The sequence below is a fragment of the Myxocyprinus asiaticus genome, chromosome 20 (assembly GCF_019703515.2).
Source record: "Myxocyprinus asiaticus isolate MX2 ecotype Aquarium Trade chromosome 20, UBuf_Myxa_2, whole genome shotgun sequence".
NCBI classification, from domain to species: domain Eukaryota; kingdom Metazoa; phylum Chordata; class Actinopteri; order Cypriniformes; family Catostomidae; genus Myxocyprinus; species Myxocyprinus asiaticus.
In genome coordinates, this window is record NC_059363.1 from 7,266,873 (window position 1) to 7,291,331 (window position 24,459).

The window sequence follows — 24,459 nt, forward strand, 5'->3', positions numbered from 1 at the left end:
CATTAATGAAAACATTAATGAAACCTTCTATGCAGTACAACCGCACTCTTGCTTGTGAGATATAGGTTCAATAATAATAATAATAAAATATATTTTAACTAAATATTTCTGTAGCAATTTCTGAATTATATGCGTCAAGCTTTTATTTTAAATAGAACTTTTATTTTGATGTGAAGGCATTTCTGGTTGCGTTTTTGATGGTAGTTTCACACTTCCCAATAAGCCATTGGTTATATGACCCAGTGTGATTATTGAAGCGCATAATGCTGCAATTTTAATTATAAATACATAGTCTGCAGGTGCTGCACTCATCACAGTAAATGAGCGCTCACTCCTGTCATCGACTACAACAAGCACAGTGTGCGATGCTCATAAAATGTGGTGTTTTCAGCATATGAGCAGCTTCAAATCACAATTTTAATTTGATCAGTTGTCCATTTTTGTGTAAAAAATATATTAGAATATAAAAAGAGAGAAAATGGGTGCGCAAGGTAAATTACACGCAGTTGAAACAGTAGAAAAGCGTGAAAACCGAAACGCGGTAAAATGGTAAATGATAGAACGATGAACGTATAAGAAGAATAAACAATGCTAAGCAGGCTAGCAAGCTACATACACAGACTCGTGCAGCATGCCGGCAGCAACAGGAACAGGGTGACTAACTGCCCCCTTAAACTTAATAGCTGGTTGTGCCACTTTTAGCAGCAACAACTGCAACCAAACGCTTAACTGGAGATCAGTCTTTCACAACGTTGTGGTGGAATTTTGTCCCACTCTTCTTTGCAGAACCGCTTTAGTTCAGCCACATTGGAGGGTTTCAGAGCATGAACTGCCTGTTTAAGGTCCTGCCACAGCATCTCAATCAGGTTCAAATCAGGACTTTGACTAGGCCACTCCAAAACTTTAATTTAGCTTCTTTTGAGCCATTCTAAGGATGGGCATTTTGGTCATTTTGTCTACTCAATTACTCGGACTAATTACTTGAGTACTCGTCGAGTACTCGAGGGGCAATGACATGTACATAATTGTGTATATATAATAACATGTCTGACAAATGTCTATAGCTGCTGCATTGTGTCTTGTTGTTCCAGTGTATTGTCTATTCATCATTATAGGCTAAAATAAAATGTTACAAAATGTACAAAAGATTGCATAATAAAAATATAAGGCATCATATTTTGTCATTATGTGAAGATTCACTGCCCAGCTCAGAAAGAATGTGCACAATGCACAATGCGTCTGTCTGTTCTTCCTTCAGATTACCGTAGTAATCTTAGTAAGCGCGCACCAGTTTTTTTTTTTTTGTGACTGTCTGAACCGTCTATTTTCAAATCGCATTTGGACGCCATTACCATCGCGTTTTTAATATGTGTGTTAAGTTGAAGTTCAGTTTTGAAGACGCTGCATTCTGTTCCATTTAGCTGCGCTCTGTCAAAGGGTTTGAAACACTCGCCTGCTGTATATGCGTTGCATCAGCGCGTTAAGTCCACTGCCATACTGCCTGGTGTGTGTGTGCGCGCGTACGTCCAAGTGTTCGCTCTTGTGGGGAAAGCCTCGTTGCTCCGTATTGTGTTTGCTGTGATTCGTGAAGCATTCCATTCAACTCGGAGAGTCGGAATTTCCACCTTTCAACTGGGGAAAGTGCAACGGAATGACACATTATATTGGACATCTAACTTAGAAACTCGTGTGGAAATCTTCATTAATTTCGTCGAGATGCAGGTGTGCGTTACATCACGCAAACATGACGCCACCCAGGACAGGGAGTTCACTTTTATTAAATAATGTCCATTGACGAGTCAAAGATCTTACATTAAATTATAATAAAACGTGTTTAGCAAACGTTTTGCAGAGACAGGTGTTCAAAACACGGTTAATTACACTCTCTTTTGATTATCGTAATGATAGCATTGCGGTGTTCTATCAGTTTGGTTGCTATGAGACGTCTCTGGTAATCAATGTACCCCTCAAAATCACAACGTAATGAATCTCAAAATTAAAAATAAGCTACCTCTTTGACACATTTTTGTTTAGTTGTCAGGTAATTGTCACTGGATTTCGAATGAAGTGAAAAGTCACATCATGCATGATCACTATCGATCATCGTTTTCATGATCGATCATTGCTGCCACGTCTGAGTACCTGAGTACTCGTGCCCATCCCTAAGCCATTCAGAGGTGAACTTACTCCTATGCTTTGGATCACTGTCTTGCTGCATAATCCAGCTGCGCTTGAGCTTCAACTCACGGACTGATGACCGGATGTTCTCCTTTAGGATTTCCTGGTAGAGAGCAGAATTCATGTTTCCCTCAATTTCTGCAAGTCGCCCTGGCCCTGAAGCTGCAATGCATCCCACACCATCACACTTCCACCACCATGCTTGACCGTAGGTATAATGTTCTTTTTGTGGAATTCTGTGTTTGATTTACGCCAGACGTAACGGGACCACTGTCTTCCAAACAGTTCCACTTTCGACTCATCAGTCTACAGAACATTCTCCCAAAATGTTTGAGAATAATCAAGGTGTGTTTTGGCAAAATTCAGACGAGACTTAACGTTCTTCTGTGTTAGCAGTGGTTTTTCACCTCGCCACTCTTCCATGGATAGCATTTTTGGCCCGTGTCTTTCTGATAGTGGAGTCATGAACAGTGACCTCTATTGATGCGAAAGAGGCCTGCAGTTCCTTGGATGTTGTCCTTGGCTTTTTGTGACTTCCTGGATGAGTTGTCGCTGTGCTCTTGGAGGAATTTTGGAAGGTTGGCCACTTCTGGGAAGGTTCACTACTGTGCCAAATTTTCTCCATTTGGAGATAATGGCTTTCACTGTAGTTCTTTGGAGTCCCAGAGCCTTTGAAATAGCTTTGTAACTCTTCCCAGAATGATGTATTTCAATCACCTTTTTCTTCATAATTATTGGAATTTCTTTCGACCTTGGTATATTGTGCTACTAGGTCAGACCTTTTAGCCAACATCATGCTTCTGAAAAAGTTCTATTTAGGTGTTGATTTGATTGAACAGGGCTGGCAGTAAACAGGCCTTGGTGTGTCCAGCTGAACCCCATTATGAATGCAGTTTCATAGATTTGGGGATTTAGTAACTTAATACATTTTCACACAGGCCCAGTTGGTATTGGATCATTTTTTCGCTTCAATAAATAACATTATCATTTAAAAACTGTAATTTACTCAGATTGCCTTTGTTTTATGTTAGATTTTGTTTGAATTTTTGAAACAATTTATTATGAGATATACACAAAAACAGAAGAAATCATACTTTTTCACAGCTCTGTACAACACATAACTGCATCTCCCCCCTCCTCTTTGGTTTCAACTCCAGCGCACCCGAGATCAGTCTAATATAACAATACCTGAAGGAGGGGAAGGGATGTCCTCTGACCCCATCAGTTCACATCTTGTCTGTGGTTGTCACATAGTGAAGTATAATTAGTGGCTCTGTGAAAACTCTTCACTCACGACCATCATCACAATTGTGCCCTTGCTACAGGTTGACTGTCTCTGTAAAAAAAAAAAAAAAAAAATGAAACTCTAAGTATGTGCTACACAGTATTGATGGCATCAGAATGTTTACTTTAGCTCTCCAGTGTATTTAATATCTTTATCTGAGGTAAGGATAAAGCTCTAAATGATGCTTTAATTATGCTTTAAATGCATTAATTGTTCAGATAAGACAGTGCTTAGAAACGTGTTTGATGGTGTTGACCTTTTAGCTGTCAGATCATACTTTATAGCTTGGTTGTATAAGAGTCCAAACATTATTTGTCACACCTGACTGAATGTTTTAGCACTTTTCCACCCTTGCGCCGAGCGGTTTTTAGCACAGTGTGTAACAGGTCCAGCAGCATTTCTGTTTGAGCACGGCTTGGGATGGTTGGATTAAAAACTGTTCCCCGTCCGTATTTCTCATAGTAGTTACCTAACAGTGCTCAGGACAGAGAACCACTCTCATGGAACACCTGTAGTGACGTGGTGACTCATGATTGGTCACTTGCTCAGTCAGTCCATTCTAATCCTGATTTTTCACTGCACCACAGTGGGGAAAATAAAACGTAACCTTGCCAACAAGCCCGGATTGGTATGGAACTGCACCGTTCCTATACAAGAACCGTTCAAGCCTGATGGTGGAAAAGTGCCTTGTGTTTCTCATGATCGTTAAAACCTTAATCTAAAGGCTTGTATTTATATAATTGAAATTAGTTTTGGGGACAAATATACATTTTGGTTGTGTTTGAATTTCTTTGTAAAGCTGAAAATTAATTTTAGACGTTTCATTTAAAATGCATAGGTTGGACCAGATAGTACAAAAATAAATAAATCAACCAACAAGTACCCAGCAAATGAATGGGAACTCCTTCAATACATTTAAAAAAGCCTCCCAGGTGGCAGCTCACATGGTCTTTGCATAATTTCCTATTTCAATTTGTAATATTTGTTCTAGTTTTGATGACTTCACTATTATTCTAAAATGTGGATTATTGCAATGAAGGAGTAGAAGGTGTTTGCAAACTTTTGTCTGATACTTTACCTACCTGAGGGTTGTGTAGCCTTGTGGGTCAAGACCTGACCTATACTATAACCACTTTGCCCTTGAACAAGGCACTTATCCCAGGTTACTCTTGGGACCGTTAATGTAATAAGTGAACTGTGAGTTGTTCTGGAAAATGACTAATCCGTAATCTATTCATTGTTTTGTGTTTTTGTAGAAAATGCAGAGCCTGTTGAACTCAAACACCTTTTCGAGCAGAATTACTCCCATATCTACTATGTGTTCTTTGAAAACTTTGTCACCATCGAGGTTAATCTGAAACAGAAAGGTAAGACCTGGATCTTTTCATCTCTCACCCACTGTTGTGTGTCTTGAGAAAATATTCACTGCTTTCAAGTTTGACAGCTTACTGAAATTTTTTTCGAGGTAAGAGTGTATTGTTTTTCTCACATGACAGCTGGCCTACTCGGCGTATGCTCTCTTCTACAAGCAGTCAGAAGTCAGAATGTTAATGAGCAAGTTTCCATGAAATGGTTTGTTAAGACGGAAATTAGCCAGCACCCGGTTACCCATTCCCGGGCGCACTGGCTCGTTATAGTGCAGAAAGTGTCTCGGAACACTACACAGGCGCTCATTGAGTATTCAGAGAGTTGCTCACTGCTTTTGACCTTTCATTTGACGTACAATGAATCTAAACATTTTGTGTTGTTGTTCTGAAATTCTACTCCATCTACTGCAATTCCTGATTCTTCCATAGTATATAAATAAACTGAATCTCATGAAAACTTTCAATAATTATCCATGCCATATTTTCACTCAAACATCAGTTGAATATATGTATATGTATATGTGTGTGTATATATATATATATATATATATATATATATATTGTAAAATGCATTTGTTCATGAAGTACAATTGTAAGTATTTATGGAAGTATTTGTTGTACTGAATTTAATTTGTGTCTGATTTATATAATATAAAATAAAAATAATAATTGTGTCTGAACAGGATGATTTTCATTACTGTGTTACAGTAATCCAAATTAGATTATTGTGCATTACAGTAATGACAAAAATAGCATTTACAACTGTTGCAATGCATACAAAATCGCTACGCTTCTAAAGTATGCTTCATTTTACTTATGCAAGATATCATTTCTTATTTCTTTCATTTGATTTTGGTGTGAAATATGGCTTGGACATTTCTTTTTGAGATTCACCCAAACAAAACAAATTAATAGCCTATAAAATCTAAAAAACTAACAGAAGACAAGTCCGGCCTTAGATAATAGTTGAAGGCCTTTCTCTTGAAATGCACAAGGATTGTTTTGAGTTTGTCTCGATGTCACATGTTGAGTACACCATGTTTCCATGTACTACAGAGTAGATACATAATCCTTGTTTATTGAGCTATTAATAGCATCACTGTGCATCTCTGAAATCCCTTGATGATGATCTGTGTGTATTGTGTTCAACTTCTCTTTCCGGTAGGTCACAAATCACAACGAGAGGAGCTTGATTCTATTCTGTTCATATTTGAGGTAAGAAGTGTACTGTATATAATCACTATCTGGCTAAATACACACCAGCTATCTGGAGAGAAAAGCATTTTTAAATTGTTGCAGTGCACAATACATGATGTTATGACTCAAGAATAAGATGCCGACACTTGTGGCATAAATGGTTTACCATGCATATTTATTTTTCTTTAACTGTTATCTGTAATGAGATCATTCTAGGGGTTTGACAATTCGCTCTGACAACAATTCGATTCGATTATGATTCTCTACCTAACGATTACGATCTGAAATCTATTACAGTCTGAAACCAGTAATTACAGATGAAATGTTAAGTGCAGGCAGATGTAAAGGCGGTAACCGTGAGTTCCCTATTCGTTTTGGGATAGGCAATGAGGCGCCAGGCAGCTAAACGGAGACGCCTCTGCTTGTCCAGCCCGTTCACGAGAATTCAATCACAATGTCATGCAGGACAGTTTCCGGCACACACTGCGAAAGATAAAAATGTTTGATCTTTTTGCGGCTGCCGTGTGTCTTTGACCAATCACAGGTGAATGTAATCAACTGGTTAGTTCCCTTCAGAAATCGCTCCTTATTCTGTAGCATTTACTATAAAAAGAATGAATTTACGAATGAGCGTTTTCATTCACAGCAAATGTTTGCCCACCAGTCATATTTATTTAAGTTCTATTCATGGTTAAACTGTTTTATGGAGAAATTACACATTTTATGGAGATACAAAAGCAATATTAACATACAATAATATATCATCAGGGTAGAAGGCAACAACAACTTACTTTGGTCAAATAAATGCAGACAGTTTTGAATAAACTGTTCTTTCCCTTTAATCTCACATGCTCCGCTTCTTGTCTGCTGTGAGAAGGTTTGTGTAATATGAGACAGACACATTGGGTATTAATATAATGATAATCTATTCTTAAATTTTGTAATCGATGCATCAAAATTTCTTTGATAGATCAGTGCACCCTGATGCATTTTTCCACCCCTTGATCATTCATATTAGACTGCAAGAGATGCATATACAGACACATCTGTTATCAACACACACTGATAAAACAGGTGTTCCTTGCCGCACCCATCAGTGAGTCATGCATGGGATTGAATTCATAGTGGTTAAGACTGGAAACACTTTGGCATGTCTCTTTATATGCACCCTCATGACGAGACAGGTGATGTCTTTGGGTGGGAAATCTATTGCAACATTCTAAACTGTTGTAATGTTGTAAGGAAGCCCTGAAATTCATGCTAGCACAAATCTGCTCGCCAGTTTTGAAATGTAAATACATGCTGCACATTTATAACGCATTTTAATCTCTTGTTGCTGTAAGTGGCATGTTGAAATGCTGTTATTAATAAACATTCATATGTAGACGTTCTTCTGTCAAATTCATGCATTTCCATTGCAGAAAATCTTACAGCTGTTACCAGAGCGAATACAAGGAAGATGGCAGTTCCACAGCATAGGTCCATTTCCTTTCTGTTGTTCAGTACTTTTTTGTTAGAATTTATTAAATACATTTGTAGTATAAGCTTTCCATATTGTCCCAGATTTTCATGTAAATCATGTACATAGATTTTCTGGTTAATCCATTTGTTTTCCTCATAGGTCTTATTTTGAAAAAACTACTAAACACTGGAAACTCCCTGAAGGTATGAACCATCCATCCATCCATCCATCTATCCATCTATATTTCCTGCTGATCATTTCGATTGACTCTGAGTTGATTAAAGCATGTTTCATTACGGAAGTTAAATGTGTTTCATGACGTTTCTTGTGTTCTATAGTAGTAGTTGGTAAATTGCCAGATTTTTTGTGATTTCACTGGTGATTCTTTATTGTGCATCCAGCTTGTGATTTGCCTTTTTTGACTATGTGGCCGTATCCTGTAGATCCGGAGGGAAGGAGTTCGTCTGTTTCTTCTTTGGATGCAAGCTCTGCAGCACAACGCCCTGAAAGAGCAGCTCTGGATCTTTGCCTGCCTGATTCCAGGATTCCCGGCACCTCAGTCCGAATTTGGCCCTCGCACCCTCGATAATCTTATCAGCCCTCCCTTAAACTTTCAAGAGTGTTAGTAATTATTCTGTATGTCTACTGCTATCCCTCACTCCTTGACCATAGCTGTTTAAAGGGTCCATATTCCACACTTTTTTAGCATTTGTTTTTAACTGTTGTTGTAATTTTGTTTGACGTTATCATATTTTACCCTTTCGCTGTCCCGTACACCGTGTCTTAACTTGGTGCAATGCGACAAGTTTCCAATGGCTTGCAACTTGTCTGTGTAACATGACACAATCACAGCCAATCAAAAGATTAATGTAGTTATGTGGATATGTTTTTGGACCAATGAGAATTCACAAAGTGCAACTCTGCAGAATATCTGCTTGTGGTGCAGTTGTTATTTCACATATTGGAAGGTGGTCTCTCCTTTTCCTCTGCACTGAAGTCTGTTGGCAGTAGGATACACAGACCACCAAGAGAAACATAGAGAGTGCCAAGGACCTGGGGCCAAAGCAGACCCAGATCTGACTGAGAACTCTGACATTACAGTCCAATTGCACTTGTTGCTTTTCATGGTCGCAGCTGGTTAAGACAAAAACTCAGATTTACATGGAAGATCGTTTATCGTTAAGCATTTTGCAACTGATAAGGACATTGTGTAAGAATTAAACAGGCTGTTTTTGCTACTATACCTTTAAGACTTTTATGTAAATGACCTGTTATGACTGGCTAACCTCCTTGCATATGAAATGAGTAACAATGCCATCACCAAGTTGTTGAATACTGAAAAGGCATTGATATGTAAGCATGGGTGGTTTTATGTTAATGTGTTCATGGTTCTGACGTCACAGCCTTGAAGATTCTGATTGAGTCATTTTTTTCACAGTTTAGTCTCAGTAAGGAGGTACCTTTGTTTTGTGACAATTAGAGTATGTCTACATAGTACATAGAACTTTTTGAAATTTGAAAAGTGCACAAATATTTTTTTTAAGTCCCCTTTCAGCAGTATCTTTTCTGTCCTTTCTTGCAGCTCAAGTGACTCCAGAGGAAATCAGTCCACTGGTGCCTCCCCAATCAGGAGATAAATCCCAGGAGGATCTCACTGGATATTTCTTGGAGGCTCTACTAAAATACATGGTAAACCAGGTACTCCCCTCCTCCTACTAACGCTGCTGATGCTAACATGACTGGCGCAGACCCAACACCAAACCTGCTAGAGCAAGCTTATACGGCACAGACCCCTGATCTGCATGCAGTTGATGCAAGATACCCTTGCTACAATTGAATTTTGGACACTCACACTCCCTGGTACTTCATTGGCTGCCCTGTTCCTCTGCTTCACACTAGGACTGGCCGATATATTGCATATTTGGAATATATGCGTGATGAGTTTGCTGGCTATATAAAATCAAGCGACATGACTTACATAATGATTTTAATGGGATTTTGATTATTTGCCGTTTATATTTTTTGAAGTCCCTGTTATTATGCTAGTCTTGCAATCTTTCTTATTCTTGTAACTTGAGTTTGAAAGGGTTATGGTTTAAACTTCAAAGAAAACATAATGTTAGATTTGATAAGTTTAGTTCCTTTCTGTGAATCAGTTCAAACTGTTAATCAAATTGATTTAAAACTGATTCAATAATTTGTTGGTGTCGTCACTTAAAAATGTTCACAAAACTCTCATGTGGCATTTTTTGCATATGTTTTAGTAATATATGCTGTTTATTACTATGTATCGTTATATTGATATAAATGAAATGATATAAATTAAAATGATCAGCCTACATTTTAGGATATCAGTGAAACAATTTTAAATGTACCTGGCAATAACAATTGATTTGGTTAAAATTATGGATCTTCTGTTTAAAAAAAAATATATATATATATCCTTTTAAATTAAAATATCCTTTTAATTTAATTCAAAGCAAATACATAAATATTGGTGTGTGTGTGTGTGTGTGTATATATATATATATATATATATATATATATATATATATATATATATATATATACTGTATATTATTTTAGCTATATCGCCCAGTTCTAAACCCCCTGCACGTACAGTAGCACCACGCACTGCTTGACTCCACTGACCCACTGTCTTTCACGAAACACAATCAGGCTGCTTTGTCTGTTCTCAGCTTGGCTTGTGCTCTGTTTTAATACAGGCCAAAAGTCTTGAGTGGAAGTGTAAGGAGAATCACGAGAAGGGTTTCGCCTTCCTGTTCACCAATTTCAAAAAGTATTACCTGCCCCATATCTTCCCCAACTTCTCCAAGGAGACCAGTTTGTACAATCCTATTCTTGGTAAGACTATATTACAATGCAGTCCTCCTTTATTTGAAAGTAAAAAAATAAAATATTGAGGATATTAAACTATTTATGCTGTGCCAACACCAGGTCTCATTTGGATTTGTGTCTTGTTTTATAATAGATGTTCCACCCATGAGACCAAAGCCTTACTACATAGTTGTTAAAAGAGACCCAGAGACCAATGAAGCCCTGTATTGCACTAAAGAGAACTTACTCAATGCCAGAGTCATATTTATCCGTTGGCTGGTCTCCTTCTGGCTGGAGCCCAGGCCCAACACAGGAACACACATCCCTGGCATAGAAGGCGAAAACGTGCCAAAGAACATCCAGGTCACAAAATACCTGTACAAGTTTCATTGAACCCCTTCTGTCATCATTTACTCACTGTCATGACGTTCCAAACCTGTATGCATTGTCTTTCTTCCATAAAAAGAATGCAGAATGTTAGAGACAGTCACCATTCAGTTTCATTCCACCTGTTTTTTTTGTTTGTTTTTTTTCCTCCATAAAGTGAATAGTGTCTGAGGCTTACAGTCTGCCAAATATTTTGTGTTATACGGAAGAAAGTAATACAGGTTTTGACATGAGGGTGAATAAATTATAGGACTTTAATGGAATATTTCATCCAAAAATGGAAAATCTCTCATCATTTTTAGAATATCATCTCAGCAATATAGGTAAAAACAATGCAAGTGAATGGTGACCACTGTACATCTTGCCATTGCAGTGTTCTTGGAGATCATGATTTCAATCTCAATTACATTTACTTGTGCCATCTAGCGTTCTGCGCATGAGTCAAGTTCTAGGAAGTGTAATCAAGCTTGAAATCATGATTGAGCCAAGAAACTGCTTTGATGTAAAAAATTAATAGTGAAATATTACTTATATTTTGGCCATGGATTAAACCACTGAAGTCAAATTGATTACTTTTATTCTGCCTTTATGTGCTTTTTGGAGCTTCCAATTTTTGGTCACCATTCACTTGCATTGTATGGACTTCTCAGTTTGTGTTTCTGCAGAAGAAAGAAAGTCATATACATCTGAGACAGAATTTTCATTTTTGGGTGAACTATTCCTTAAATTTATTTCTTTAAGTTGTTAAGTAATTCAGCAGCATCCAAATAGCTGAACATGTTATTAACGCACTTTCGCGATGCTGTGGGCTGTTTTAGAGAGCAGCGGCAGGCCTAGCTGCACGTAGTGAGGATGGTGGCCCGAGACCAGATGGTTTGGATGGGATGGGTGCTAGTGAACCCGAGCAGTCGCACTCCAACACCAGCACGCTGACGGAAAGAGAACCCAGCTCCTCCAGTCTCTGCAGCATGGATGAGGAACATCTCACCGATATCGAGGTTGTCCGACGTGTCCTGTGCTCCTCCAGAACCAATGTCAACTTCATCACAGAGATCTTTCGTCAGGTAACTCACCCAAGAGGACAAAGAGCTTTACATAAGGGGAACTTTAAGTACTTTAACAAACCTAAACATCAAATAAAGAGAAAGAAGTCTGAGCCATATTGAAGAAGTGATAAGAGTGGTCCATTGTTCTGTTGTCAGGGACTTCTGTGTCCTATTGTGAGATGTATATTTGTTACGTGTTCATAAAGAGGAATTATGTTTCCGAACATCACAGTTCCGCCAAAGTGCATGTTCAACATGAACGGACACTTCTGTTCCACATTGTGAAGTTCTCAAATAGTGGCAAACCAACATTTAAAGGGCAGGGTGGCCGAAATAATGCTGATATACACAATACAGTGGCAAAAAAGAAATGCACAAAATAGCAAACATGAACACATTTTACACCGTTTACTCAGAATACAGAAACAAATTGAAAACAGAAAATATGCATTATCTTTTGTCAAGGCTGTTGGTTGAGTTGGAACTGACATAAGGGGAAGGCATATCACTAATCTCCCAGTCTCTAACCTTTGTAGTTGGGAACTGTAAGGAATTTAATGATTTTGAATTTAAAGGTGCTGTATGTAATATTTTTACTGTACTAAATCATAAAATGACCATAATATGTCATTAGAGAATTAGGAAACATGCTAAGTTGAAATACTGGCTTCTCCGATAGCAGTGCTACAGCGAGTATATTCTACTTTTGAAATTTCCATTCCAGGCTGGAATTTCTGTTTATGTTTTGGCCTGTGTGATCCCGCCCACTGCCCGCTCACCAATAGTATTTCGACACCACCGGGTTGCCAGATTTGAACAAGTTTGCAGGCAAACAACACTGCGTGCTGTAGCCATGGAAGCCAACAAACGAACTGGATCAGAGATAACAGATTCCACCCGACCTAAAAATCCTCACCATCTGTCTAAAAACCACCATGACCAGAGGCGTAGTAAAACAAGGATAAATATTGGAGATGTCTTTGGAAGATGGAGACAGCTTAAAGCCCAGAAATCCTTTAAAACGGATGCTGAGTTTACTAATTTACGTGTCAACATTCTGGCAACCCGCATGAGCTTCGAGTCTGGGGCAGGGGAGACAACTCTGCAATATTTTGAATTTGGACTGCAGTACCCATTTCAAACGCTTGTTGTCAATCTTACATATAGCACCTTTAAGAAACCTTTTGTGGGGAAGGCTTGGCTCATTTAATATTAATTAGATTATGTGAGTAGAAGCTCAAGGAACCATGCAACATTGGTGTGTCTCATATACACTGTAATATTCATAAGCCACACTTTCACTATAATGGAATTTCTAAATGTGCTTCCTGGATTGCAAAGGGTACTTTTTGCTTTTTTACTAGTAAAGTAGGGATAATAAGGGATAGTTCACCCAAAAATGAAAATTCTCACCATTTACTCACTCTCATGATATCCCAGATGTGTATGATTTTCTTTCTTCACCAGAACACATTTGAAGAAAAATAGAAAAATATCTCAGCTCAGTTGGTCCTTAAAATGCAAGTGGATGGTGATCAGACCTTTTGAAGCTCCAAAAATCACAGACAGTCAGCATAAACATCATCGATACGTCTCCAGCGGTTAAATTAATGTCTTCTGAAGCGATACAATTGCTTTTGGTGCGAAAAAGACCAATATTTAAGTACTTTTTAAATATAAAGCATCGCTTCTGTCAGCAGCAGTATGCGCGAGTGACGTAATTGCGTTGGCATGTTCACGCGAGAACTGACACATGTGCAACACACCCAGAAGGGCAGCGCTGTTTACAACTGAGTAGGAGGAACGCTGTACAGAAGTATAATTGGTTTTGGTTTAGATCTGTATTTGTGTGTGTCTGTTTTTCACAATTGTGCGTTTGTGTGCTTATGCTGGATGTCTCAACTGAGAGAAAAATGTGAGATTACGTCCGTAACATGCCAACGCGAATACGTCACATTAGAGACCACGTGAACTTGTTAATTTGAAGACATTAATTTTACAGCTGGAGTCGTATTGATGACATTTATGCTGACTGTCTGTGCTTTGTGGAGCTTCAGAGGTCTGATCACCATCCACTTGCAGTTTAAGGACCTACTGAGCTGAGACATTTTTCTATTTTCTTCAAATGTGTTCTGCTGAAAAAAGAAAGTCATACACACCTGGGATGGAATGCGGGTGAGTAAATAATAAGATAATTTTTATTTTTGGGTGAACTAACCCCTTTTTTAGAAAATTGTTCCAGAACCGTTAACAACAGAACTGTGCGTCATGAAGTTCATTTGGCTCCAGGTTTTTTAAGAATGGAACTGTTCTGAACCCAGCTCTTCTGTCCTCTGCAAAGTGTTGGCCTTGCCTGGGATTTGTTATCCCTTAAGTGCCCAAAAATATTTCCACTGTAGTCCACAAGCCGTAAACCTCTTTAGCTTGTAGAGCTACTAATAGGAAAGAGGCTTTATGCAGCCAAAAAAAAAATCTCATGTCTTTAGTCACTGATCTCGAAGTATATGCTTTTATCTATACACTGATTCTGTCTGTGACTGCAAAAGAATGTGCTAAATTCCGCAGGCATTTCTGTTGCCCATGTGTGAGGCTGCAGCCATGCGTAAGGTGGTGCGGGTGTATCAGGAGTGGATCTCGCTCCAGGATAAGCCCGTGTTTATGAGAGAACCAGAGGAAGACCGATTCTCTGGCCAGCTGGACTCCACCCATGAGCAAGGAGCTGATAAAGAGGAAGAGGTGAGACAACAGAAGAATGTCGAAGCTGTTATTACACATTTTGCCTTTCAGCCTGGTCCCTACACAGCAAAAAAAAATTGTCTTAATTAGTGTTTTTGTCTTGATTTCTAGTAAAAATATGTAAACATTCTTAAAACAAGATAAATTTACTTTACAAGCAAAATGGCATAAGATATTTTGTCTAATTTCCAAAGAAATCGAACTAAATAGTGAGGTTCATGCTTAAAACAAGAACAAAATATTTACCAGTGGGTAAGAACTTATTTCAAAGGCGGTTTATTTTTGGGGGTCTGGGTAGCTCAGCGAGTATTGACGCTGACTACCACACCTGGAGTCACGAGTTTGAATCCAGGGCGTGCTGAATGATTCCAGCCAGGTCTCCTAAGCAACCAAATTGGCTCGTTTGCTAGGGAGGGTAGAGTCACATGGGGTAACCTCCTCGTGGTTGCTGTAATGTGGTTCTCGCTCTTGGGAGGCACGTGGTGAGTTGTGCGTGGATGCCGCTCAACAAGCCACATGATAAGATGCACGGATTGACGGTCTCAGACGCAGAGGCAACTGAGATTCGTCCTCCGCCACACGGATTGAGGCGAGTCACTACGCCACCACGAGGACTTAAAAGCACATTGGGAATTGGGCATTCCAAACTGGGGAGTTCCCAATTGTTTTTTTATTTTTTTTATTACACCATTGGCAGGTTTTTTTTCTTTTCTTGTTTTAAGCATAAAGTTTCTAAATTTTGTCAGATTTCTCTGAAAACAACACTTGATATCTTATTCTATTTTGCTTGTTAAGTAAATATATCTTGTTTTAAGAACATTTAGATATTTTTACTGGAAAACAAGACAAAAATACTTATTAAGAAAAATGCTTTTTTGCAGTGTAGTTTCTTTGCATCAGATACATTTGTGTCCATATCTGTACTGGCCAGTATCAGGACACATTTTTAATTGTCCCCCTTGTTGTTGTAAGGTGATAATATTGGGACCTATTCTTTCCATTTGAAACCGTATTGTCTTTTTATTTGCTATGATTTTAAATAATTAAAAATTCAGGCAAAACTGTATACATTTTAAATATTGATTGTAATATTAGTTATTAGCCGTAATTATTGTCTATCATTCGAAACAGACTGCTGTACCTATTTACCCGAGAATGCTTTTTGTTTAGTCTATTATGAAGTGTTTTGCCTGCCTCAGTTTGAACAATCCAGAAACACAAGGATTTGAGGATTATGAATCTATGTAATCTCAATCCGTACCCAGAACGTTATACAGTAAAGTTCTCCAAGATGAAATGCAGTGTGGGTGCCAGTAACCTGTAAAGGTACTTTGCTGTTGTGTACCACCTGGATCAATTTGTAAAATGTTTGTGTGTGTGTGTGTAGGATATGGGTCTCAATGTGTCCGTTCGCAATCGAAACCCTAATTGGTGCAGGAGTAAATCATCTGACACTGAAGTCCTGGAGTACAACGTGCATGCTGGTGTCCAGGCCACACTACAGGTAACCACAGTCCTAGCCCTTACATGTCATATTTTACTTGTTCTCTTGGTGATGCAGACACCGATTTAGTGGAACATTTGTGATAATTGCTTACACTGTAGTCTCATCTACTCGTCACTATCCCTTCCTCACAGGTTTTCATCACCAACTCCTCTAACGTCTTCCTTCTGGAGGCAGCCAATGAGCTGAAGTCACTTCTGGAAGAACATGTTGACATGTGCAAGCGTGTGCTGAACATATACCGCAGTCTGGTCATGCATGAAACCATGAACCAGAAGACCTGGTATGACCACTGAATCAAATCAGTATAATCAGAGTTGAGTTAAGTGAAGACCGCGTTAAATGAACAGTGCACATAATGAAAAAAGAAAACTATTCAGAAATGATCAGTATGTTATCAAAATTGTCATCAGTATGTATTAAATTTGAAATTCCTTTTAAACAAATTTTCTGCTGATATAAATCAAGGTCATGTGTGCTGGGAATATTAAGATTTACCAATAAAATACCATAGCCTGCTTTCACAATCCAATCACATGTCAATGGATAAAATCTTAGCCCGCCCTAGAATATTTACTGCAAAATATCCTGTTTTACTCTGAAATACGTCACATTACAGAAGTTAAATGCATTGTGAATGCTGTTAGTCTCTCTGGAATCTACTCTGGTTTATAATGAATTATAAATGTGTGTGTGTGTGTCTCAGGGAGCAGATCCTGTTGGTGTTGCTGAGAGTAACAGAGTGTGTGATGAAGAGGCCTCCGTCCATCATGCCTCATGGGAAGAAGAGTAACACTTTATCAGGCCGACTGGCTGGGGCCATTTTTCAGGTGCCACCCACCAACACAGCACAACAGCCAGCGAGCAAAAGTCACCATTTACAGCATCCAAATTTTGATGTAGTTAAACTCTAATCAATTTTGACAGCCAAACCAGATTGTTCAGATGTCATGCATCATTAGCGCTTAATCTTGTAATGTCTAGGTATAAAACTTGTTTGATAGCACTGTCAATAGTACAAAAAAAGGAAAGGATAATACAGGAAATGAGTTTACTTATTTGTCCCCTTGGGTTATATAAATAAGTTTAATAAATAATACAAATATGTAATAAAAATTAGGCTAATCTTCTTTTTTTTTTTTTTTTTTGTGATGTGTTTTCCCTTTGAATTGCCATTTATAGCATGCAAATGCAATTAAATCTCTTGCAGCCATGTCTGCGAGAAAAGAAAAATGTGTCTCTCTTTGTTTTTTTTGGTTTTTTTTTATTGTGCTGGTTAACTCTGCCCACAGTAAAATGTCATTGGTCCAAAATCCTCCTCCACACAGCTGTATTTTAAACATTATGTTCTGATAGTCTCATTGAACAAATTTTGTTGCATTGTGTAGTATTTTGCTTTCACATACTTGATGCTGGAAACCTGTTTAAAACACCAGTGTTAGCAAGTAGATATGAGTACTTTGCTACTACAGTAGTTCGTACTCAGTGTGGTCTTTCTCTTCGGTCAGACTCTGATTGTGGCCTGGATCAAAGGGAATCTGAACGTGTACATCTCTCGAGAGCTGTGGGATGACCTGCTGTCTGTTCTCTCCTCTCTTACCTGTTGGGAAGAGCTGGTCACCGAATGGTCCCTCACCATGGAAACACTTACCAAGGTATTAGCACGCAACCTTTATAGCCTGGACCTGAACGAGCTACCCTTGGACAAACTCAGTGAGCAGAAACAGAAGAAACACAAAGGCAAAGGTGAGTTTATTAAATATAAAATACTTTCACACATGCACACAGACAAGTTTGATCAAAGCAACAAAATCAAAGCAAAGTGAACATTGTTAAAGATTTTTTTTTCTGTCAACATGATAAACAACCTATGGTGGTACTCATATTGGAGAAGAAAGCATTCTGTAAACATTTTGTGAATGGTGAGGGGGAACAGCTGAATTTGGGGTCGGACTCAAACAAATGTATCAAGTGTAAAAGCAACTTACCAACTGCCCTCCCTCACTGTCATATGTATAAGTGATATATTTTATTTCTTTGGTAATATCTAGGTGGTGCCCATGAGGGGCAGAAAATCGCTGTGGATCGGTCGTTCTCCAAAGGCTGGAGTCGAGACCCACCAGGCCAAGCAACTGCCATGAGACAGCGCAGTGCCACCACAGCTGGCTCACCTGGCATTGAGAAGGCGAGGAACATCGTCAGACAGAAGACAGTGGGTGAGTCTGGATACCAGACCCCTCCTCTTCTCTCTTCCTGTCAATCTAAAGCTATTTTAATCAAGAACTTTTAAATGGCACAGCCTTGGATGGTGTTTTTATCTGAATGACTCTGTTACCCTGGTACAAAAAATAAATAAACATGAGCAAAGATGAGATATTTACAAGGATGTGCACCCCTTGAGATATTTACTGGGCTGCACCCCAGTCTGCATACTTCTACATTTGCACTATTAGTATGCACTTCAATAATCACCAGAAAGTACATAGTTTTGAGTATGTAGTAACAATAGTACAGGAACATACAAAAAATTCATAAAATTGTGTCTTAGTACCACAGACTCCATCTTTTTGTCCAGTTTGTGTTAAAGTATATTTAAATTAATGATAAATTTAAGGAAATACTTAACTTTCAAGGAATAGTTCACCCAAAAATGCAAATTCTCTCATCATTTACTCGCCCTCATGCCATACCAGATGTTTATGACTTTTTTTCTTCTGCAGAATACAAACAAGGATTTTTAGAAGAATATCTTAGCTCTGTAGGTTCATACAATGCACGTGATCAAAACTTTGAAGCTCCAAAAAGCACATATAGGCAGCATAAAAGTAATCCATACAGACCAAGATGAAACTCCTTTTTCACTACAAGTCTTGACATCAGCAGTCTACTTGGTGATAATGATTTAAAGCTTGATTACACTTCCTGGTACCATCTAGCGCTCTGCACATGCTAAAGCACTAGGAAGTTTAATTGAGCTGGAAATCATGATTGTGACTGTAATGGCAAGATGTACGGTGAAAAAGGAGTTACTTTTTGGTCTGTTCTCATCCAGAACCAGTTGGATTACTTCAGAAGACATGAATTAAACCACTGGAGTCGTATTGATTACTTTCATGCTGCCTTTATGTGCTTTTTGGAGCTTCAAAGTTTTGATCACCATTCACTTGCATTGTATGGACCAACAGAGCTAAGATATTTTAATAAAAATCTTTGTTTGTGTTCTGCAGAAGAAAGAGAGCCATATACATCATGTTTGGGTGAACTATACCATTAACATTATCACATTTCTTGTCACTTCAACTGAAAAAAGTTGAAAGGCAATTGTCCCAACTTGTGGGCAATAGTAGCTCAAAAATATGTAAGGAAGCACACATTGAAGATATTTTGAAAAGTAGTTGTACATAAGTAGTGTACCATCCTAGCTCTTTCACTTACTATTTTCAGTGTTCTTATTTGGGATGCAGAAATACCCTATATCCCTAATCCCACATACTATGTAATAGTATGGATAGAAAACAAATTGGGATGTAGCCTTATGCTAAAAAAACACTTTGTTCCTGCAGTTTGACTCTGCAATCAGAACATGATGGATTGTCTGTAACAAATGGCATGCTTCTTTTATACATTTTTTCTCCTCATGAATATTAATTCTAGATTTTTCAAAATATGATGTTTGTGTATGTAGTCAGTGCTGTTTTGACATGCACTGGATTACGTAAAGCAAATGCACTTATTTACTTCCACTCTCACTGCTTTCTGCCATCACTCTCTCTCTTTTCCTCTTCCCTCTTTCAACATGTCTTTCTCTTCCCAAACACCTCCTGTTCTGTTCGTCCATCACTCCTTGTATCTCTTTCTACCCCATTTTCCTCTCTATCTCGCTTTCCTTCTTGTTGTCTTTTCTCTTTTTCTCTCTCTGGGTGTGTGTGTGCTGTAGCTCTGCGTAGTTGCTCTACGGGGGACAGTCTGCTGTCCTCAGCCTTTATTCGCAGTGCTAAAAGTGCACCTGTCCTAATCCACCCTGTACACCCTCTACTGCCTGACTCTGTCCTCACTCCCCTAGCTGACGAGCTGTCAGGTAGAGCCCTTTACACTCGTATCGGCACTCTCGACTCTGACTGAGTCCACGGCCCATGATTGTGCATGTGTATTTATAGTATGTGTGTCCATATGTGCACTTCCTGTAGAAAGCATTCCCTACCTGCTCCTTTAGGTATTGTGTATACATAGGCTATGTTCAGACTGCCACTAAAAATCTGTTTTTTGCATATCCAGATTGTATCCAGATGAGTTTTGATAGTCTGGACAGCAAAAAAACACATGAAATCTGATTTTTCCGAATCTGATTCAAACCATATAGGGAGGTGGTTTCAAATGCTATCTATGCAATCTCAAATCGGATTTCAAATGGTCTTCTGCGTCACTCTTAACGCGACACACAACGATGACATAAAAAATTGGTGACTGCAGCACGGAACATCACAATATTTACAAGTCTCCTCCATCGCTGAGTTTTTCTTGTGCGACGGAGGACTTCTGCACAGGGTGCTTATTTGGAGAGCGAAATGATGCACCTCCATTTTTCCCGCATCTGTTTTGAAAGCATCGTCACGTGGGTACGCCTATGTAATTACCAAAGCAACCCATGCTGATAGGTTGGTTATGTCTGAAAGCACAAATCTGATTTGATCACTTGCAATTAATAGTGCAGACAGTCTGCCTGAAAAGATCTGATTTGAGAAAAAATCCGATTTGCCTGCAGTCTGAACATAGCCATAGTTATTCTTATTTAATAGACCTAGTAATTTGTATGTGTAGTGGTTTTCTCTATAGACTTGAATGTGTTTGTGTGAGTGAAATGTGCAAGACTTTTTTTATGTCCTTTTCATTCATTATTGCTTGAAGGCTGCTCTATGCATTTATAGTTGCTTATTCACAGGGTGAATTTATAGCCACATCTGCACTAATATGTTTTTGTTAGAAAACACATTGATTTTGCTAAATTTACACATCTCATCCAAACTGGAACAGTGTTTTCCTCCCCATAAAATGGAGACTTTTGAAAACTCTCTTTAGTAGTGCATACTTTGGAAAACAACGATTTAAGGAAAAAGAAAAGAGAGTTTTCAACTAAAAACATATTGGTGTGTATGTGGCCTGTGTAAACTGTCAAGAAACGTCCTGGTCAGATATCATCCCAAAATTAAAAAGGAAAGAAATATGAATCTTTTGCATAAATACAATGAAGACTATTTTTAAAGCAATAAAGGTTTTTCTTTCTCGAGAGAATTAAATCAATTCTTGCAAATAAATATATAATTATTTTAAATTTATATAGTACTGTTAAAGTATGCTTTATAACAGTGTTTGTGGTACTGAATTTAATATATGCTGATTTTAATCAGTTTCATTACTGTAATACAAATACTTTTTTTCTTGCATTATGGTACTGAGATTTTAGGTGGGCAAATGTGCTTAATAATCATGAAAATTATTCCACAATGCAAAAATTGACCTAATAATTGGCTTCATTTATATGCAATATATATTGTTTTGGGCTTGGGGGGATGTTACCTGGGCATTTCATCATGAGATTCACCCAGTGATCCTTTTGAGTCCCTCTTGTGTGTTTGTATCTGTGACTGATAGTCTCTTTATCCTTGTGAATTGTAGTATTATTCCTCTTGCACTTTTCCTCACCTCTAAACATTTTTTTTTATTTTTATTTAGTGGTAGAGTTGTATTGTACTTTTATGTAGTATAGTACAGTATAACCCCTCTTCACACCCAGATCTTTTGAGAAAAACACTCTAGAAGTTTACCTTTTGTCTGCATTTTTTTGCTATCATGTTTGTCTGGATGGTTAGATTTCTATCGGGTGAAATAACAAAATGGAAAAAATGAGTTTCAGTTTGTGTTTATTTTTTGTGTTTTGATCATGAATCTATTTTAGCATGTACAGTGGTGTTGTACATGGATCAGTTAATATTATAATACCTACTTGGTCTTTACATCACCTTATAGGTATCTGAAATTAAAATTATACACTTGAATTGCTTGTTACTTAAAGGGCTAGTTCACCTAAAATATTAAATGCTGTTATAATTTAATCACCCCCGCCCTCATAATTTTATCACCCGCTTGTTGTTCCAAGCCAGTATGACTTTTTTCTTCTGTGGAACATTAAACCAGATGTTAGGCAGAATGTTAGCCGCAGCCAGCATTCACTTTCATTGCATTTTTTTCTGTACAATGAAAGTGATGGTGACTGAGGCTAAGTCATATGTGTTTGGAACAACATTAAGTAATTGAGTAAATGATGATAAAAAAAGGTTAATTCTTAGGTAAATTGTTCCTTTTAACAAAAGGTATCTATGCATAAACACACTTCTTGTATCCTTGAGCACATGCTGATTGTCATTTCTCTTCATGTTTAGACATGGAGGAACCTCCTATGGCCCCGCGAGGGCCGCGTATTCGTCACTGTTCTCAAAGTGAGGAAACTCCATCATCAGAGGTGTTCTCCACCTCCGGAGACCTGGAACAGCCCCCTCTGCCCCGTAGCAGCAGCGCCTCTGACATCATAGAGCCCTTCATCGCTGAGCGGGTCAAAGGTGCAGTTCCTGTCTCTGACAGTCCCTCTAACTCCACCCAGTTTACCACCACCGTCAACTCCCCCCACTGCTCACCGTCCCCACACCAGTTCACTGACCCACACCCACCCCCTGACAGCCAGGCATCCCTGGAGGTGGGCGAAAGCATCTATGACCATCTCTGCCAGATGCCAGGGCAGCAACCCCCCTTTATCCCTAATTGGTCCTGTCCAGCTGCAGCCCAGACCAATCAGATCGATGGAGAAGGCATGGAGGACGTCTTCAGCACTTTCAGGGAGTTTTGTAGCAGGGAGGACATGGTAGGCAAATTTGGGGTGTTTGGAGAGAAAATTGAGGCAGGTGCAGATAGTAGACAAGTGCCGTTCGGGGGAAGTGGGGATTGGGTGTTAGAATGGGATCGAGAAATGGAACAAAGCGAGAAGTGTTTTTACGAGTGCTTAGAGCAGTGCGATTGGGATTTGAGTCTTACGCAGAAAAGTTCTGGTACGGAGGGTCTAGTAGAGGGCAGGAAAGCCACACATTTACACCGTCAGAATGCTACGGACAGGGCTAGCGAAAGCGAACCCAGCCCACCGCCATCCCAGCTTGCAACGAGGCCTAAGCTTTCCAATCCTGACCCCAAAAAGCGACACAGTGGTGGGGTCCACGTCAGTTTCCGCCCGTCCACGGAATCTGTGCAGTTTCACAGCCCCCTGGATCCCAAAGAGGCTCACTGGAAGACACGGCTTCGCCGTCTCGGCCACTTTAGCAGCCACTCGGTTGGGGGAAGTGGGGCAGCGGCGAAGGTCAGAGAGGGCGTGGGGGAAGGGGTCGCCTGTTGCGAAACTGTGGAGCGGGATCGAGGCTCTATCAGCGGGGCTAGACGTGGCCGTCTCAGCCGCCCGTCTCTCCGCCCGCGGGGTTCCCGCTCCAGATCTCAGGAATCAGGGTGTAGCCCCTCACGGCAGCAGCAGGTGGCGCTGTTGGGTGGGGTGTATAAGTCTATGGTTCATGCTCTCTCCAAACCCAAGGCCCAGGCGGTGTCGCCCCAGCGCCAAGGCAAAACACCCGCCACTGAGGCACACCTGAAGGACCTGTACGCTCACGTAATGGGCTATTTTGGAAGAAAAACCTCAGGTGAGCACTCAATAGGCTTGATTTCCCTCTCACAACTTGGAAGACATGAAAAAATGCACCTATCCGGTTTCCCTTTTTTCTTTTCTTGTGACTGTTTGATTTTTGCTGAATGCGGATTGAATTGAAGCCTCTTTTTGTATTTTCTTTTCAAGTAGCTCAATTCCAAAAAACAGACTCCCAAAATACCAACGGTCCCCCACCTGTGGGACGGCTTCCCCTCCTCCTCAAGCTTCTGGGACCTAATCTCTGCTGCCCCTCTTCCCCTGGATGCTGCATGCGACCTCATGCCTACCCCCCCACCCTCTCTCAATCTCTCACATACATAAACATACATGTTTACACATTCACATTTGCACACACTTAATATCTGGAATCTGAAGAGATGAACAGATGTTTTCTAATCTAATATTATGTATTCTAACCTGTGATTATTAATATTGTCATTTCAGCATACAGAAAATATCCAGCCAAAGGAAATATACAAGTTATTTCTACACAAGTTAAGCTCTGTTGACAATATCTGTATCATGCTCTCAATAAGTTTGTAAAAACAAACATAAATCACATTTACAGTAATGCACTTACAATGGAAATCTAAAGTGCTCTTTGCACCAGAATAATAATTTAAATGCACAGTTTGAAGTATACTGACAAAACTGGAGATCAGTGAAAAATTGCTTACTAACTTTAATAGCAAAATTGTAATCTTTCAACTCATGTCAAGACCAT

At 39.1% G+C, this 24,459-nt stretch overlaps 1 protein-coding gene across 5 annotated transcripts in view; it reads left to right on the plus strand.

Annotated features, from left to right (window-relative positions):
• LOC127410828 (ral GTPase-activating protein subunit alpha-1-like) overlaps positions 1–24,459 on the plus strand; it is a 91,495-nt gene that overhangs the window by 6,839 nt on the left and 60,197 nt on the right. For 2 of the 5 annotated variants that reach the window (XM_051646028.1, XM_051646029.1), the window contains exons 2-17: positions 4,720–4,830; positions 5,996–6,045; positions 7,449–7,506; positions 7,649–7,692; positions 7,933–8,110; positions 9,072–9,187; positions 10,216–10,354; positions 10,482–10,690; positions 11,533–11,778; positions 14,326–14,496; positions 15,884–16,000; positions 16,135–16,283; positions 16,707–16,830; positions 17,509–17,746; positions 18,052–18,216; positions 22,438–22,614. In XM_051646028.1, the coding sequence (XP_051501988.1) occupies positions 4,720–4,830; positions 5,996–6,045; positions 7,449–7,506; positions 7,649–7,692; positions 7,933–8,110; positions 9,072–9,187; positions 10,216–10,354; positions 10,482–10,690; positions 11,533–11,778; positions 14,326–14,496; positions 15,884–16,000; positions 16,135–16,283; positions 16,707–16,830; positions 17,509–17,746; positions 18,052–18,216; positions 22,438–22,614 (2,292 nt within the window). Of the gene's footprint in view, positions 1–4,719; positions 4,831–5,995; positions 6,046–7,448; positions 7,507–7,648; positions 7,693–7,932; positions 8,111–9,071; positions 9,188–10,215; positions 10,355–10,481; positions 10,691–11,532; positions 11,779–14,325; positions 14,497–15,883; positions 16,001–16,134; positions 16,284–16,706; positions 16,831–17,508; positions 17,747–18,051; positions 18,217–19,937; positions 20,079–22,437; positions 23,731–24,459 lie in introns of all 5 variants that reach the window. The other 3 variants (XM_051646030.1, XM_051646027.1, XM_051646026.1) reach the window with 3 other exon arrangements.